The sequence below is a fragment of the Accipiter gentilis genome, chromosome 29 (assembly GCF_929443795.1).
Source record: "Accipiter gentilis chromosome 29, bAccGen1.1, whole genome shotgun sequence".
Classification (NCBI taxonomy): domain Eukaryota; kingdom Metazoa; phylum Chordata; class Aves; order Accipitriformes; family Accipitridae; genus Astur; species Astur gentilis.
The window spans coordinates 7,989,405-8,007,457 of record NC_064908.1 but is presented as its reverse complement, the minus strand read 5'-3'; the positions used below and the strand labels follow the sequence as shown (position 1 = coordinate 8,007,457).

Sequence of the window (18,053 nt, the reverse complement as noted above, 5' to 3'; positions counted from 1 at the left end):
CTGAGCAGGGGGATGCCATAAGGCTGGGTGGGTGCCCAGGGCAGCGTTCCCAGCCCCTTTGCCACAGGGAGAGCACCAGGGAGAGATGCACAGCCCTCAGGGCCTGCTCCAGCCCTGCTGGGTGTGTTTGCTTCCCAGCGGGAGCCGAGTGAACCTGCTGCTGCGAGCAAACAAACACAAGCCAAGCAAACAGCAACGAAGAAAACACCCCATGAAGCCGGTGTGGGTGAAACTCTGGGCACCGGCAGGGCAAGGGCTCTGACAATGATTAAACTGGCCAACCCAGATTTCCCGGCAAGGCAGCGCTGGGCTGGGACCCGGTGGTTCATATTATGCAAATCACCTGGATCTGGGAGCATGAACGTTTCGGGCTGGAATTCCCCTCGGGCCGCCAGATCGCGTTACGCCGCCCCTGCTATAAAAGAGGAGACGCGGGCAGGGCTTGCCCATCGGCACCAGCCTCCCCAGGCCCATGAGCAGTGGCTAGCGGCTGGGCAGGGCACACACCGTATCGCCTCACTGCTTTCTGGATTACCTGCTGCTCCTGGGATTGCCATCACAGAAGGTACCAAACCTTTTTCGTCCGGGGCCCTGTTGACATCCTCAGCTCAGGATGGCTGCTTTGCTCCCCTCCTGGTGCATCTTTGCTCTCGCCAGGGTATGCGCTTGGTCTTTTCTCACTGCACGCCTGTTCTACCACCGCAGCTGCCAGCCCTTTTGGGGGCCCAGTGAGATGGCGGTCTGGAGGGGCCCCCATCTAGTCCCCAAGCTTTGTCAAGCAAACAGCAAGATTTGGCTCTTCCACGAGGGCTGGGCAGGGGTTTGGTCCCCTCCTGGCTGGAGAGTTACTGGGATGTGCTTCTTGCGACTGAGAGGACTGGAGCTGCCAGCACTGGAGTCCCTGCAGTGGGCAGTGGGGCAGCAGGCTGTGCCAGCCCCAGCACTGCTATGCCGTGGGGCTGGGGAAGCATTCGATGGCTGAATGCCCTGCAATGCCTGTCCCCACGGAGGGGCTGTGCAATACCATTCTCTGCAAACCACCTGCTTGCTGTCCCTTTGTGCTGGCTGCCAGTGGGGCTGGTGAGACCAGGCTGCTGGGGACAGGAGTCTTCTGCAAGCACGGTGACGCTGTGTCCCCGGTTTGCTCCGGCTCAGCCTCCCTGGCTCCTGGCCCTCGGGGCGGTGGTGAGTCAGGCCCCAGCCCCAGCTGGCGGGTGCTGGGCGGGTATTTCTGCAGAAGTGACCTGAGAGGTGACGATGGGTGGAGGGAGGGAGGGAGAGTCCGGCCTCACCCAGCCTGGTCCCAGGGGTGCTGCAGGTGCTGCAGGCTCTGGTCCCCCTGCCTCCATGGGGCCGGGGCTTACTGTCGTCTCTTAGCACAGAGCTTGATGGCGGGATCTTGTGAGATCAGCAACATCTTCTCTAACTACATCAGCGCTATGTACCAGCCGGATGAAGTGCAGCCAACCCTGGACATGCTGGGACACCTTGGGGACGACAGCACACTGGGGCTGAGCTTCCCCACTAGCCAGCCCCCGGCACAGAGCACAGGTAGGACAAGAGGAGCAGAGGTGGCTGCACAGGGGACCAGGCATGCAAGGCAGAGCAGCTGGCTTGGAAGAGCATTGCAAGGTCCTAGTCCTACTGGGGCAGGTCAACAGCTTGCACCATGCCTCAGTTTCCCGAGGGGTGTGTTGTCTTAAAGGTTGCTGGAGGACACCCTGCGTGGCACAAGGTGGGCATGCTTGGAGCGCATCAGATGCACATGGAGGATGAGGGACTCATTGCCCTCCTCACCCAGCATGTCCCAGGGGATGGGCTGTCAGGGCTCACCAGGAGAACAGTTTGGAAGTACAGTTCTGGTGCCGGGGGTCCCACTCCACCAGTGGGACTGTCATGGGATGGCCCTGGGGGAGGCGTGGGGAGCATACCAGCAGAGCAGGGCAGATCCCAGCACAGATTACTGAAACTGGGGCAGGGGGGGCGGCATCAGGTTATTGCTGTCTCCCAGGACAGGAGCAGGGCAGAGCAAGGCCAGTGGCTTGGGAGCAGGTGCTAAGTGCCTGTTAGTCCCATAACACTCCAAGTGCAGGGCCTGCTGTGCCCTGTGTGATCACCACGGGACTGAACCCTGTGCCCAACTGCAGCTGGCAGCCCGTGTGTGGCGCACAGCTCTGGCATGGCTGCCCTGCCCCTGAGCCCTGCTTTCCATCCCTTGCAGACAAGCCAGAGTGGTTCAGTGAGCTCCCGTACTTCTGGACCAAGGTGCAGGTGCTGGAGTGGATCAGCTACCACGTGGAGAAGAACAAGTACGATGCCAGCTCCATCGACTTCTCCTGCTGCAACATGGATGGGCACGCACTCTGCCACTGCACCAGGGACCAGATGCGCCTCATCTTTGGGCCCCTGGGGGACGAACTCTATGACCGCTTGCATGAAATCAGTGAGTGTCCCAATGTCCCCTTCATCCCCAGGCCTGGCAGCTAGAAGCATGAGGCTGAGACGCCCTCCCCAGCCCAGGACCCCATGCTTCCTGGGCACTGTGGAGGGCTGCCTGGGGGAGGCTGCTCTGGGGACACTGCACAGGGGGACATGGGGGCACAGACCAGAGTCCAGGCAGGGCTGGGCTTAGCTCCCAGTACGCACCATTCCCCTCCATACTGAATAAGCATTGCTAATCCCAGTCCCCCCACCCCTGCAGCATCCGACGAACTGAGCTGGATCATTGACTTGCTGGAAAAAGAGGATGTGACTTCCCAAGAGACCTTCCTGGACTCTAGCCACCTGGGTAAGAGAGGGGCCCCGGCCAAGCCTTTGCCCCAGGGACCATGTGCTGGTGCAGGCAGGGCTAATCCCTTCTCTGTCCCTTCCAGAGCTGGGAAATCCCTGTGCCAATGACTCCCTGGAGGACATGAAGCCCACAAACCCTTTCCTATCCACAGACTTCACGTGCTTGGCTGGTGCCATGTCCCCAGGCAGCTCTGATGTCTCAGGTCAGTGTTTTGCCCTGCAAAAAGGTCCCTTCACTTGCGCTGATCTGGGAGCTCAGTGGGGAACTGCCCCACCGCCAAGGGCAGGTTTGGGTCTTGCACCGGGCTGCCTGCAGGGGCTGGGGGTGGGAATCCAGGGGGAAGCATCTTCAGATGCTGTCAGCTGGTGGCCTGAGCCCTGTCTCTTTGCCTCTCAGGGCCTGTGATGTCTCACAGCCCCAACTCCCAGGACTCCGGTGGAAGTGACCTTGACCTCGACCCTGTGGAAGCAAAGCTCTTCCCTGACAGTGAGTTGTTTGCTTCCTCCCCCAGAGCTGGGAGAGGAGGGCTTGCTCCAGGGCACTTCCAGCAGCTGCAGAGCACATTCCATCTGGCAATGATTTAGGAACAACACCTGAACATCCATCCCCACACTGGGAAAGAGGGAGGGGGCTGGTGCTCTGTGCACCATGGGTCTGTTTCTCTCCATTGAACATGGTGATGGTGCAGGCTCTGGGACAGAGCTGGGGTAGCCAGGGCAACAGCGAGCTTCATGGGAAGGGGTAGGTGGTGGCAGCTGCGTGAGGGCTGCAGCCAGAGATCCTGGACACTGAAAACTGTGTTCATTGTTGATCCCAGCTGGCGATGATACTGGGGACATCGAGGGTGCGAGGTAGCAGCAAGGTTTGGGGAGTGAACAGCATGCTGCCCTAAGCATGGTGGTATGGATGAAGGTGGGCCAAGGCTGGAGGGAATCGGGAGACCTTGCTCTCAGGGGAATGGTTCCCTGGTACCCAGGCCCAAAAAGAGGGTGCAGCCCCCGGTCTCTCCCCCTGCCCCAACCAGCTCTCCCCTGTGCTTCTGTTCCTGAGGAGAACATCTCTGTGGCCAGGGAGGGAGGAGCTGCAACCCAGCAGGCTCTGCACAGTGTAACATGTCCCTTTGTCTGTGTGCACAGATGGCTTTGCAGGGAGCAAGAAAGGGGACAGCAAACATGGCAAGCGGAAACGGGGACGGCCCCGAAAACTCAGCAAGGAGAGCAGAGACTGCTTGGAGAGCCGGAAGAGCAAGCACTGTACGTGGACCCTTCAGCCGGGAGTGGGGACTGCCTCCCCCAGTTTGGCTCCATGCAGGGGAGATGGGAGGAAGGGCCACATCTGCTGGCCATGCCCCTTGACAGGGGGGTTTAGGGAGATCCAAAGTGCAGGGACCCACAGGATCTTCCCTGCTATACAGCTTGCTCTCCTTTTCCAGCCCCAAGAGGTACCCACCTGTGGGAATTCATCCGGGACATCCTGATCCACCCAGAGCTGAATGAGGGGCTGATGAAGTGGGAGGACCGGCGGGAGGGCGTCTTCAAGTTCCTGCGCTCAGAGGCAGTGGCTCAGCTCTGGGGCCAGAAGAAGAAAAACAGCAGCATGACCTATGAGAAGCTGAGCCGAGCCATGCGGTGAGTGCCCTCCCTTGTCCCCAGGGGGGACCTGCCCCACAGAGCTGGGTCAGACCCACCAGGAATCAGCCTTGATCCCCCCCAGCAGCTCCCCAGTACACGGGGCTGCAACCAGAGCCCTGACTCCATCTCCTCCAGGTATTACTACAAACGAGAGATCCTGGAGAGAGTCGATGGGCGACGGCTGGTATACAAGTTCGGGAAGAACTCCAGTGGCTGGAAGGAGGAGGAGGTGCTCAACAGGAACAAGGAGCTGTAGGAGTCCTGGATGAGCCAGGGGTCTGACAAGCCCCTAGGGGCCAGCCCCATGCTGAGCTCCTTGATAGGAAATTTTGCCTGCGGCTGTATCTGGAAGCTGCTGCCCTGTGCAGCGTGTGGAACTCCGACCCTTGCATGGGCACACTTGTGTGTGCTGGTGTTTAAAGCTAATATTTTGGCTCCGGTAGGCTATTGTAAACCGTTACTTCCCTCACTGGATTCGTACCTCCAACTGGAGTCGCAGTGACTTTGGCTGTTTCAAAGCCTGGACAAATGCAAAGGGGAAGAGAAGTTTGAGCACAGTGAGAGCCCAGCAGGTCTCCTGCTGTCACCCACCTCCTGCCCAGGAAAGAGGGACAGCACCCCCATCTCACCTGTGATCGGGCAGCTATGGGGTCCTCCCCTATCACTGCTTGCGCCATGCTGAAGGTGCTCACCGTCCTGTTTGCTCTGCGTGGGATGGGTGAGGCCCCCCCTGTGCAGCAGCTTCTTAGGGTAGCGTCTGCTGAGAGAAGATGGGAACATTGTGGAGCTTCACTCTAGCCCTGGAGAGCCTTCAGGAGGGAGAGGACTGGGGACAGCAGGGCTGCTCTGCATTTCCAGCCCAGCTGCCTGTATCTGGAAACAGGCCTTTTCCCCAAAAGCAGCTTCTAATTTATGTAAGACCCAAAAAAAGCACAAAATGAATGTACAGATATATTTTTTCATGAGTAAGATGTTCCCGTGTGAGAGTGTGCATTGTAGGGCAACGTGTCTTGTGGCAGGTGGTGATGCTCAGCTGGACTGAAGCGATGTCACAGGGGCGCAGACTGGCTCTGTGTCTGCCCCAGCCAGGCACCCAGCAGGTGCATGTGGTTTCCTCCTTTTCAAATGGGAATATAAGAGGAATAAATTGTTTGGTTGGTTTTTTTTGTACCTCCCTGTCATTTCACTTGTTTTTCTTAAAGACGTGGTGGGGACCAGACTCATTACCCGAGATGTCCCATTGTATCAAACCCATCTGCCTCTATCCTGCCTGCCTGCCATGGCCTGGACTTGCCTGGTCATCCTGGCACAGGGTCACAGGGTCTTCCTTAGGATGAGGTGGGCTGGTGGGAGTGAGATCTGGAGGCTTTGTCTCAAAGCCAGCCATGCAGAGGCATCCTAGACCCACTCCCCAAACTTGGCCCTTCTGAGGACCCTCCAGAAATTCAGTACTGGCACTCGCCTTTGCAAGAGGGCTTTCCTGGACCACTAGCTCCAAGCCAGAAGCAAATTCCTGGTCCTAGAGCTCAGTCTGCTGTGATCTGGTGGAGGGGGTCTCTCTCAGCTCCCTCCTCATTAAGGTCCCCAGCCTGGCTGGGGGTCACAGGCTGTGGGAGGACCTCCAGCTCCTCTGGCCAGTGCTTTCTTCTGAGTCATGAAGGGCAGCACAGGCACTGCAATATGTTTAAGGCTTGCTCATCTTCCAGTCTGGCTATCCGGGAGCCTCTCCTAGGAGCTGGGTGCCTCTCAAGGACCATACCTTCAGGAGGGGGGACTGGTAAGACCTACAGTGTGGACAGCCCAAACACAGTCTGCCCCTTCTTGCTCAAAAGCAACACCAGCCTTCCCAAGCTAGCCCAGCTGCGAAGAGGTAGGGAGCATGCCCCAGGGGAGCTGGGAAGATCTCTCTGACCCACAGGATATGTCTGTGGGGCTGCAAGAAGGAATTCATGGGGTTGAAGGCCAAGCAAGCTCTCAGATATGCTCCTACCACAAGCTTGGCAAACAGTGGTCCATGCATTGCTCCCAGCTGGTGTGCATTGCCCGCATTTCATGGCAAGCATTTCTGAATACTGCTAGGCACCAGCGGGTCTTGTTGCCACCCCAACCTCTTGCTGGTGTACAGGACCCTGTTGAATGTGGGCATGCAGTGGATAGCACTGCTCAGCTCCTGTTCACCCTCAAGGGGAAAGGCCCTGGGACCCCTCCTCTGAGCTTGGAGCTTGACCAGGTGTCCTGGTTTCAGCTGGGATAGAGGCAAAAGCAATGCCACATTCTTCTGAATGGTTTCAGCCAGTGCCTGGAGTGACTAAGGAGGTGAGCCAGGCCACCAGCAGGGGGATGAGGGGAATTTTTGGGGTGCCCCTAGGCAGTAAGGGTGCCTTGCAAAGTCTGAGATGCCTTTTTGGCAGGAGGACCCAGCCATTGTTCCTTGACTGCCCTTCATTACTGCGAGAGACGTGGTACAGTTAAAAATCACCCATCCCACACTTGCAAGAGTGTGACCCAATGCAAAAGAGAGAGAAATAAGTCCTTCAAAGCAAGGTTTCACATGACCTTCTGTGCTGTCTCCCCTGGGCTGTCCTGGCTGCTGCAGCTGCAACTGCTCCCAGTCTGCCTGGCCTCAGCTTGAGAGTGAGGCTGGTGGCTTAGAGCATCCCTGCTGCCAAGCCACTGTGCTGCCAGAGGAAGCCCAGGCCCCTGCTTCACCAGGATGTGGATAACAAGAGATGGGTCCAAGGGCTGGGGGAACCACGGACCCTGCTGCAAGTCTCTTGTTTTGCTTTCAAACTCCTGGTGGCCCTGGCCCTGGGCACCCTACTTCTCTGCTGACAACCCCCAGGTTGTCAGTGGCCCAGTAGCAGCTGAAGGACCTCCTGGAGATGCTGCAGTGGCATCAAGGGCACGGCCCACCTGCTTTGCCAGGGGCAGGATGTGCCCATGGGCCAGGTCCAACCTCTTTTGGGAGGCTTCAACTGTTGTTTACATGAGGAGTTGCCTTGCTGGTCCAGTTGGGACACCTGGTCTCCTGTGGCCATGCTATGCCATGCCATGCTATGCCATGCCATCCCATGCCCACCCTTGCAATTCAGCAAGACATAAGAGGGGGTCTGCAATCATGCAAAATCCTGGGGATGACAAAATCATATGGAAGACCTCCATCCCTTGCCTTCTAGTGTGCTGGGCTGAAGTTGTACTGCTCCCAGATCCACACGCTGAGATGAGGCCCATCAGGGTTGCCCTGTGGTGCAAGAAGAGGTCCCAGTCCCTGGGTGTGAACCAGGAGCCAGCCTGTGGTCTGGGCTGCAGCCAGACCTCCGTCACGTTCCTTGCGTAATGTTCCTCAGGAAACAGGTTTTCCTGGCTGGCGTCTGCTGGCTCCAGCAAGTGGAGGGTGCTCCAGTCCCATCCCTGACCTCCTCAAGCTGCCGCAAGGAGCAGGCTGGACTGGGTAGCAGGAGGGACAATGCCAAGATGCTTAGGCTGCCCATGCAAGTCGCATGTGTGGGAAGGGGCCAGGATGGTGGTTGGTGGCAACCAGCATGTCCAGAGAGGGGACACAGTGAGCAGGGCAAGCCCAGCCCCAGGCCAGGTCTCGCAGGAGCAGTCTGCACTCCTGGCTGCTTGTCCCTCTGAGTTTGGGTCTGTGGGCGAGGTGTTTATTCACTGTCAATAGATAACCCTGGCAGGTTGGCAGGTAGAGGGGAGCACTTTGTCACGCAGCCTGCTGCCCTGCCAAGCGCACCTTGTTTGCTCAAGCAGTTTCATTTCTTTCCCGCTGCGGTTTGTGTTACCTAACTGGCCTGGGACAATGTTTAACCAGCTCCGGCAGCAGCAGGGAACCTGTCTGCCTTGCCTCCCATGCCCCCAGTGTCCCCACCACCCACGGGGGGGGGGCATGCCAGCCAGGAGGCTTGGGACAGAGGCTTTGGGTCCATAGACCCCAAAGCTGTATGGGCACCCTGTGCCAGAGGAGGAAAAAGAGGCAGGGGTGTGTGGACACGGGCTGGGGGAACAGATCCTGCAGGCTTCCATGAAGTCTGCATGGGTCTGTGGAGCAAAGAGGGAGGGAAGACTGGAGGAGGGTGAGCAAGGCCAGACACACACATACCCCAACATATGTGCACACACCAACACACACTCAGGGTAACACCTGCAGTGACCTCCAGGCCTGTATTGAGCCAACCCAGCAGAGCCTCCCAGCACACTGGCATGAAAAAGAGATGATTTGGTTTTTTTTAATCTCCCTGGAGGTGCCTGGATTTTATGGCTGTGGCAAGACATGGCAGAAAATGGAGAAAAAGGATTTTCCTCCAAAACAACCTCCCCTCACACACTTACACTGGGGTCTGCAGGGGGACCTTTCCCTAATGGTGGTCCCAGGATGAACATGTTCCCATGGAAATATCTTGGTTGCCTTCAATTTTGAGCATTAAAGGTGGGTTTTCTGTCCCCCAAGATGCCTGACAGGGACTGATTGCTGATCCCTCTTCCCCCAGTTAGGGAAGAGGAGGGCAGTTTGCTCTGGCCAGTGCTTGTCTGGAACCCATGGACCCGAAGCAGGCTGCTGTGGCTGAAATGTGGCTAACATGGGAGCAGAGAAATTGGGTGACGGGAGAGGTTTCAGCTGGGCCAGCAAGGTGTCCTATATCCCACATGCCAGACCATGAACTGCCCCTGAGCACAACAGCATGACCTGATTTTCCAGCTAAGCCGGACTGCGGCCATCCTTGTAGTGGATCAGGGTGGATGGGAACGTGGTGGGGATGGGGGGGCAGCCTGTGGGAGGCAGAGACCATCTCCCCCGGAGCCCCTGCTCTCCTTCCCACTCCCACTGACTTTTTCTCAAGCTCCCTGCAGTCCCTACTGGCTTTCACCCTTTCTTACCCTCCTGCTTCTGGTTCAGCAAGATGGGGGAGGAGGACTCCACCCCATACTGGGAGCAACTGGGGGTGTGGGGTCCCAGCTGCCTTCCCATTGCCATGTGCAGGGGAGCTCCTGGTAGCAAAAGAATGGAGACTGTCCCCAGCTCCACAGAGAGCCCAGGTCTGGGGCCAAGGCAGCACCTGATGCAAAAGGAAGGTTGGCTCAAAATATCCAATGTCTTATTTCCTCAGGCAAAACATTTCTTTGGTGGGGCATTTCTTTGGTGTGTTTCTCCCTGGGGTGCCTCGTCAAGGTGGGAATCAGCCCTTCAGACTCTGGAAACAAGCTTGCAGAAAGAAAGGTAGGTGTGTAATTTGTTGGCTTTGGTCCTCCCAAAAACATCCAGGGGGAAAAAGTCTTGGAAGCCTGTGGGAGAGGTTTATTGCAGCTGGACTGCTGCAGCTGTGGTAAGAAACCCTCTCCCCACTGGATTTCACCTGGCACTGCCCTTGCCAGCCCCTGACCAGTCCCAGGCTTGCTTCATGCCACCCAGGCTGCAATCTCCCAGGTTTCGGGACTGGCTGTACCTGGAGGAGGTGTGCAAGATTCGGCACAGACAGAACCACGCTCCAGAGTACATAGACTCTGCCATGGAAATTGTTAGAGAGCAAAAGTGTCAGGCAGTTTGGGCTGCCCAACTGTTTTCGGTGCTTTTCCAGCAGTGGGCCAGATTAACAATCAGCTGGCATAAATATGCCTGGAGAAGCATCCTCCTGATGGGGCACCCCATCTGCATACGCCTGAGCCGACCTGGGAGCAGCTGAGGTTAGTGCAGTGGGATGGCAGAGCAGGGCAGCCACCATCGCAGAAGGGACTGTGCTCTGGGGACAGATACCCACTGAGCTGGACACTCGGTACACCTTGGGGACCAAGGGCATTGCATGGGAGGGGATCTCCACACTGCACAGGGGGAGTGAAGGGTGTGGGACAGGCTGCATAGCTGCAGGTTGCAGTCCTGGGAGGGGTCTTGTGGATGCAGCTTTAGGGGCTGTGCTGGGGGCAGGAAGGTGAATGCTGCTGGGGGACATGCTGGAAGGCATGGGGGTGTTATATACCTGCAGTTCTGGAAGCTGAATTATATGAGGGGAGGGTTGTTGCTCAGGCGTGATATGGAGGGCAGAATTATTGCCCAGGGGATATATATCACATAGGACCTGTGAAGAACAGTGCTGCTGGGGGTTCATAGCAAGGTGCTGCCGCAGCAGGCTCACACCCAGCCCAGTTTTAGGGCTGGGCTGACATGCCTGCAGCTGGGCAGGACCCCAGGGCTGCATCCTTCTTCCCCAGGGTAACAGCAGTTACCTGGGCTCCAGACAATGCTCCCCTCTGCCTCAAAGCCCAACAGTTTCTTTGATAATTGCTTCCAGCAGTAGCTGCCCCGGAGGTGTCTGGCTCGTCCAGGAGGGCTGCCCACTGACAGTAACTCATCTATTAAAACCCTGGGCTGTTTGGTTGTTAAACAAGAGAGCAGCTGTTCCCACTGTAGGAACGGGGAAGCTGCTGCAGTGGCTGCCTGGAACCAGAGACAGCAGGTGGCCAGTGGGCTGGGCATGCTGGGGAGCACCCCGAGGGCACAGGGGTACCACTGTGGGGTATGCCATATGCCTCTGCCTGCCCATGCCCATCTTCCCCTTTCTCTGTGGTCAGCACTGCATTCAAGCTTCTGCATTCCACCCATCCCTTGCCTCCAGCCAGAGCTCCTAGGGGTCTGTACCAGGAGGTCCTCTGCTTGCCTCCCTGGCATGCTAGCACATCCAGGATGGGACTGGCGGGTTCAGGCTCCCCAAACAGTTGGCTTCTGGTTGCCCCCATGGTGATTCAGCACCAGCCATTTTCCCCTGCAGCCTGGGAGCAATGCAGAAGCTGCCCTGTCACCCATGGGGAGGGATTACACCAGCCCTATCTGTCATGTGCTGTGCTTGCTGCTTCTCTGGGGCCAGAGCTCTGCATGTGGCCTGGCTGTGCTGCACATGTGTGGCTCCTGCTGGCCACACTGGCTGGTCCCTGCTCCTCAGGATGAGACCTGGGGACCTGCTCCCAGCTCAAAGCTTTATTCCCACCCAGGTCTGACAAAGCTGCATCTCTGCATCCTCCCCAGCTCATGTTCCCTGTGCAGATGCTTCCCCTCCTGCAAAAATGCCAGATCCTGGACTGCCCAGGTCAGGATAGATGTTCAGCCCTTGGTCTCTGGCATCCTCAAAAGGGTGGCACTGGTGGGTCTTCTTAGGTGGATGTCTCCCAGCTTCCTCCCTTCCCCTCACTCCACCAGTGCCACCAAAAATCCCAGTCCTGTTTCACAGTGAAACAAAAAGAAATGTTCATCACATTCTTGTTTCCTGGCCAACTCTACCCTTTGTTATCCACCAGACACAGCACGGAGCCTGGCACTGCATCAGCTTGCACGTGGAGTCATTGGGCAGAGAGCACGAGCTGGAAAGTCCAGGAACGAGAGAGCATGAAATGAAGGTCCCAATCGAGCTCATGGCATCACCAGCAGGTTGACAGATGGCAAAGAGGCTGCCCGGGGTTACTGCAGCCCAACTCCCATGACACATACATTTCACTTCAACAGACCAATGCCTCCTGAGATCTCCTACCTTTTCATGGGCAATCACATACCTCTAGATCTTCTCCCTGCTTCCTGCTGAGCAGACCATGTGGAAACAAACCCAGAAGCTCTCTGTTAAACCATCAGGATGTGTTCTTGAAAGCCCTGTGTCCTGGAAAGGCTTCCTCCAGGCTTGGTGATGAGAGCACATGGGGATGGGGACAGTTGCAGACACCGCATATGTGGGATGTGGGGAACACAGCTGTGTTAACTCCTGGCCCGCAGCTCCCAGCTGATATTTTCTTTCCTCCAGTTTGTGCAGATTCATTTCACAGCAAGGTCTCCAGCAGCCCTGATCTCCTCCATTCATTGCTCACCTTCCCACCCAGCTGTGGCCACATGCTCACCTTTAAGTTTTCAGCTGAGAATCCAGGTAGTAAATTAAGGTGTTTGAGCCCACCAAACCATTTTTGGGTACATTCTGGCCCCAGTTCAGGAAGGTACTGGTCATTGAGCTACTCTGAAAGCCACAGTTTTGAAAGCCAGTGTGGCCAGGACACTCCTCCTGGCCTGACCTGCCTTGCTTCAGCATGAAGGTGTATGAGCAAGGCTGTCCCAGCTCCCTGCCTTCCCTTGCTGAAGCACACCAGCAGCCTGTGACAGAGCACATGAACACAGGCAGTCAGAGACGAAGTAAGAGGGAGATGAGGTGGTGGAGAGGGAAGGAAGATGAGGAGCACTGGCATTCAAAATGCCTGAGAGAAGATGCAAGGGAGTGGTGGGAGCTGGATGACAGAAGCTGACCACCCTGCTGCAATGCATGTTCCTGGGTGCCTAAAGAAGCCAGACCCATGGGGAACCATTTGCTGAGCATATTATTGTGTCCATCAGGCCTGGAAGGAGAATGCAAGCTCTCTCTGGGTGTTCCAAGAAGAGCTCTGGGTACTTCCTGGCCTCTAGCACCAGGTATGGCATAAGGGCTGCCAATGGCCAGCAATGTTACAAGAGCACCTTGGGGGTACATGGAAACCATCACACAGTCAGCATGCCACTCTGTGGTGGGCCAGGGAGGTCAGGACTGCCATGGCAATGGACAGGAGTGTCACACCCCTCCTGTGTCTATTTCTGGCAGAGCGCAAGAGGTTGGTGAGCAGAGATGGAAGACGTATAATGAAATGTCCAGCCTGCTGTACCATATGGTATGGTATGGTATTTGCCAGATTTCCCTGCCTGCTGGCCCCTAAAATTGATGGCTGGTCCAGTGGGGACATCCCCCAGCTCAACCTCTTCCAAAGCTCCTAGAAAAGTACAGCACCAGAGAGCACAGCTGTGCCACAGGGCAGGGTAACCCCTGCCAGCCCAAGTGATGTATCCTGTCATTGGTCACAAACATCAGAAATTTCCACCTGCCTGAGACAGGGATGACGGTGCCCTGCTGAACTGTAGGCACACCCGCTGAGCACGAGACATGCTCTTGCATCAGCTGTGCTCTCCTCCAGAGCCCCAGGGCAAAGGTCTGCTTGGGGTGGAGGTGGCAGAGCTCCTTCTGTCTCCAAAGGATGGGGTGAGCCAGGGAGATGAAGATCTTGGCTGAGATCAGCTGAGGATCTAGTCCTGGTCATCCCAACACAAAGCCTTTGAGGATGTCCCTTCACACTGATCTGGCTGGGGGGCAAATCCCCTTGACTAGGCTTTCTTCATTCAGGGACTGACCCCTAGGGCCGTCTTTTGCTGTCACAACACATCCTAGGGCAAAGTGACCCCCCCATCTGCTGGCAAGCTCTGGTGGCCACAGTGTTCAGGCCACAGACACCAGTCTCAGCTGGAGTGCATCCAGCTAGCTGAGGTGTCGTCACCATGGAGTAACATGGTGGCAGCTCCTGTGGGATCTTCAGGCTCTCCAGACAGCTGGAGCTCCTCTAGTTTTTGCCTTCAGGACTGCAGGCAAGCAAGTCCAGGCCTGAGCCTGTTTTCAGGTGAAGGGTGGGTTGTACAAGAGAATCTCATTGCTCCAGGCCTTTCTTAAATGAGCTGAGTTTCAGAGCATGATTTGTGGGAGCCACCTCCATCGCTGCCATTACATAAGACATGTTTTAGGGGATCAGCAGGCTGAACTGATAAGAAGCCCAGTGCCTGAGCCATAGGGAGGTGCTGCCAAGCTTGAGGGGGGGTGGGGACTTTGGGGCCAGGTCCTGCGGGATGAGACCAGAGCATGTTCACCAGCTGCACCGTCCCAATGAGATCTGCATGCCCCAGCACTCTACCCCACCAGGACAATCACTGCACCTGCACTAAGGACAGCCACTGTGTTAGTGGCACCAAGCACTTTCTGGTGCATGAGCAGCATCTGATACAGTGGACACAGCATGGCTAGTGCCTATCAGGTGATCTACACAGGCTTCCAGACATGGAGATGCCAGAGCTGTTGGATGTCCCAGTTTTCTTCCCTGTAAATTTTCAGTATACCCAGCTGAGCACAGCAAGACCTGGCTCTGTCTGGCACCAAGCTCCAGCTGGTGCCTTTCTGGGGTGCTGGCCTTGTCAGGAGCCAGGGTGAGAGTGGGCAGCATGTCCACCAGGATGGACAGAAAGTGTCTGGCCCCAAGTCAGCTTCTGCCAGTGGCCAGGATGGTCTGGATAGGATCTATGGGGGCAGATGGGCACTGACTTCCCTGGGGCGTGCAGGGGAAGCTCTTCACCTTCCCCACCCCAACAGGGTGGTGAGACCCAAGTGCAGGAGTCCCTGCTCCAGTGATGTCACTGGGAGAGAGGGGCTCCTGGGATGAGCCTCAGGGATTCTTTGAACAAAGAAGGAGAGGAGGTGGGCACATGGAGGGGCTGAGTCTCTGTGGGCTGCAGTCCCTTCTCCTTTGGCACGCTCCAGCCCAAGGCTTTCCAGGTCCCTGGTGCTGGGAACCCTTCCCAAGCCATCGCAGGGACCAGGTCCCAAGGGTCACTCTAGCTGCAGGCAGGTCCCCGGCCTTTGTGTGGAGACCCATCCCTCCAGCATCCTCCCTTCCCAGAAGTGATGGCAGGTGGTGGCAGGCGGCCAGCCCCACCTGTCTGACAGGTAGAGCAAGGGTGGGGGCAGCTGCTGCCACCCGCTGCCTGCATGCCTGCCCCAACCTGCCAGGGCCCTGCCGGGGAACACCCTGCTGCAGTAGGCAGGAGGAGCCGTGCCCCTGGCCAGCAGTGCCACCCTGCAGGGACAGCACAGCTCTGCCCCTGGCACAGGGGGAAATCTGGAGGCAGCACACTGCTGGGTGGGGATATCCTGAACCATGGCACGTTCATACGTGTGACTACACAGGCAGTGTATTACACAGCGACAGACACACTTGCAGACATACAGTTATGGATGCATACAGATGCGTGCAGAGTAACAATCACAAATGCAGATACACAACAGATGCATGCACAGTGTGACAGTTATGGATGCAGTTACAGATACACACAGTGCATTGCAATCGCACAGGTACACGCACAGCTTGTGAGTTGCAGGCATACACAGAGTTACATACTGCATTACTCAGATGTGTAAGCAGTTACATACATGATTAACTCACATGCAGTTACTCACACAAGCCCCCATACAACTCCTCACCCATGGGCACACACACCCCCTCAGACAGGTTGCACCTGGCATGGTGGTAGCCCAAGTGACACTCATGTCCCATTCCCACCATGTGCAGAAGATGCACAGGTGCCCCTGGGCCCCACTGTGGCCTGCCGCTCACTCTCCAGCCTGTCTTCTTGCTCCCAGCTCCCTGGCTTGGGAAGGGCTTTGGGATGGGCAGAAATCCCTGCGGGGTGCTGATGCAGGCAAGGGATCATGGTGGTGTTACATGCCCCAGTCCAGCTCTGGGCCAGCTGGAAGCAACAGGCAAGGGCATCTGAGGATACAGGGTGAGTATTCCCTGTTTTGGGGCAGCCGGAAGCCCCAAACAGCCAGGAGCAGACCCCCAGCCCTGCCTGGTGAAGGTGCAAGCAGACCATGGGTGGACTCTCACCCATCTCTGATATTTTGGCAAGAGGTGGCAATTCCAGGCCTGTATCTGTGGGAGTGCTGGCCAGCACCCTGCCTGCTCTGGTACCCATCCACCCAGCGTGTCCCCAGCAGGGACAGTGAGGGCCCATTCGGGGCACGTCTGGGCAGTGTCCAAGTGTGATCACACACTGTTTATTTTCCTAGTTTGAGTCCCCAGGGACCTATCAGTGACCTGAGCTCAGAGCTGCAGGGGCAGACTTGCCTGGGGTCAGAGACCTCCAGCACTCACAGCATCTCAGCAGCTAACTGAGGTTCACAAACAGACTCAAGGATCTAGCTGGGCCACTCCAGCCCCAGGTGACGAGCCCCAGCATCTTGCCCAGCCGCTTGCAAACAAGCCAAACAGCTCAATGTCTCCCAGAATGGCTGCAGATATCTTGACCCCCTTACAAACAAAGCAGAAGTGTGGGCTGTGCCTCTCTCCTCCAGGCAGAAGGAGGGTCTTGTGTCCTCTTGCTGCTCCTGCCTGTGATATGCAACCCAAAGATCCCATGGGGCCCCTGCCTGACACGCCAACACTGCATCTCCCCTGCCCATGGGGTGCTGCCAAAGCCCCTGGGTGCCCCACAGGCTGGGGTGAGAGTGCCATGCAGTTGCCCAGATGGAGAGGTAGGTGGGCACCCCTCTGTCCCAGCAAGCTGACCACGGTGGGTCAATTCACACACCAGACCAAATGAGTGGTATTTATCTCACTTTTCCCAGGCAAAGGCCACCAAGCATCCCTGGGGCTGTGGGGTGAGCAGGACATGTGGGTCCCAGAAAGCAGGGTTGGGGTGATGGAGCTCACTTGGATGAAAACACCAGTCAGGTCTACCATGAGGCAGATGGACTGGCAAGGGTTCAAAGCAAATGACTGCAGCTGGGAGGTGAGGAAGGCTGAGGGTGCAGTATAGCAAGAAGTGACTTGGCACCATGCAGACACCCAGGCTAAACTGCTGGTGCACAGGGCAGTGGGGAGACCAGATGCTCACCCTGGATCTACAACAGCACTTTGGGAATCTAGATGCAGAGCCTACAACAGTCTCTAGCTTGATGTGCCCCATCCCCAAACAGTGAGAGCAAATCCCATTTATCCTAAGGAAACAGGTGCCTAACACAGGGTGTGTCACAGAGAAAGCTGGATGGGGAAGGGGCCCTTGGCTGTAGCTCCCATGACCCCCTAATTGTCCCACACTGTCCCTGGGGTGGCAATGAGCTCATTTCTCTGTAGTTACCCTCCTTGCTGCATGCCAGGTGCTTTGTCATGAGGCAAGAGGAGGAGTGGGAACAGGTTATTCAAGGTCTGTGGGGCCCAGGGCAAGCACAGGTGAGTGCGGGAGCTGGGGGTGTCTGGGTGTGTGAGAGCAGGGCAGTCAGGCAGGGTGAAGCCTCTTCCCACAGGAGCTCTGGGGAGGTGGGGGCTCGGGAGCCCAGCACCAGGCACTGCAGTATAGCTGCGGGGCACAGATGGGGGGAGCAGTCGACTTTGCCCTGCCTACAAGGTGTGGCAGAGAGGCTGAACAGTCTGCAGGGCATAATTATCATCAAGGCCGGAAAAGGCGGGTTGGGGTCAGGACAGGTCACATTTGGGTCAGATCAGGAGACCTGACCTGGATGGCATCAACAGAAACCCCCTGTGATGGGTTTTGCAGCATCCCTCCACTGCTTGGGACGGGGCCTCCTTCCTTGGCAGTTGGTGTGTCTGTCACTGTCATCTTCCCAGCCTGAGAACCAGTGGCTTAAATGTCCCCACATGGACCAGAACATTTTCCACAGCCCCAGGAACCCCCTCCTGCCCTCTCCAGGCTCTCCTTTGCCACCTGATCACCAAACTGGGCAAAGTCCTTCTGGTGGGGCCACGACCCTGCAGGACACAGGGACCAGGCACAGCAGCCCTTCTGGTCTGCCATCCCAAGGCATTGGATTTCCTGGGCACCTTGGAGACCTAGCCATGCTTCACAGGAAGCTGTTGTTCCTCTTCCTCTCCAACAGCTGCTTTTCCTGCTGGGACGTGCCATGACCACAGCCCCTGCAGACCCTGTGCCCACCCCATGTGGCACTGGGGAGGCTGTGGTGCTGCCCCCTCTTCCCCTGCACCATACACCCCCTCTGCCCACACAGACCCCTTGC

The 18,053-nt window shown here is 57.1% G+C and overlaps 1 protein-coding gene across 1 annotated transcript; it reads left to right on the top strand.

The window, feature by feature from the left end:
* The first annotated feature begins 330 nt into the window (after positions 1–330).
* ELF3 (E74 like ETS transcription factor 3) lies at positions 331–5,587 on the top strand. Its single transcript, XM_049833023.1, has 9 exons — positions 331–565; positions 1,383–1,551; positions 2,222–2,443; positions 2,702–2,788; positions 2,874–2,993; positions 3,188–3,277; positions 3,928–4,044; positions 4,224–4,419; positions 4,558–5,587. Exons 2-9 carry the CDS (start codon positions 1,389–1,391, stop codon positions 4,676–4,678), a joined length of 1,116 nt encoding a protein of 371 aa, XP_049688980.1. The 5' UTR covers positions 331–565; positions 1,383–1,388; the 3' UTR covers positions 4,679–5,587.
* The last annotated feature ends 12,466 nt before the right edge of the window (positions 5,588–18,053 follow it).

Excerpts from the sequence above, each read along its gene's own strand:
- ELF3 (XM_049833023.1), top strand. The coding sequence starts at position 1,389 with ATGGCGGGATCTTGTGAGATCAGCAACATCTTCTCTAACTACATCAGC. Across the intron at positions 2,789-2,873 it reads CCTGGACTCTAGCCACCTGG|AGCTGGGAAATCCCTGTGCC; the intron begins GTAAGAGAGGGG and ends TGTCCCTTCCAG. Across the intron at positions 4,045-4,223 it reads GAGCCGGAAGAGCAAGCACT|CCCCAAGAGGTACCCACCTG; the intron begins GTACGTGGACCC and ends CTCCTTTTCCAG.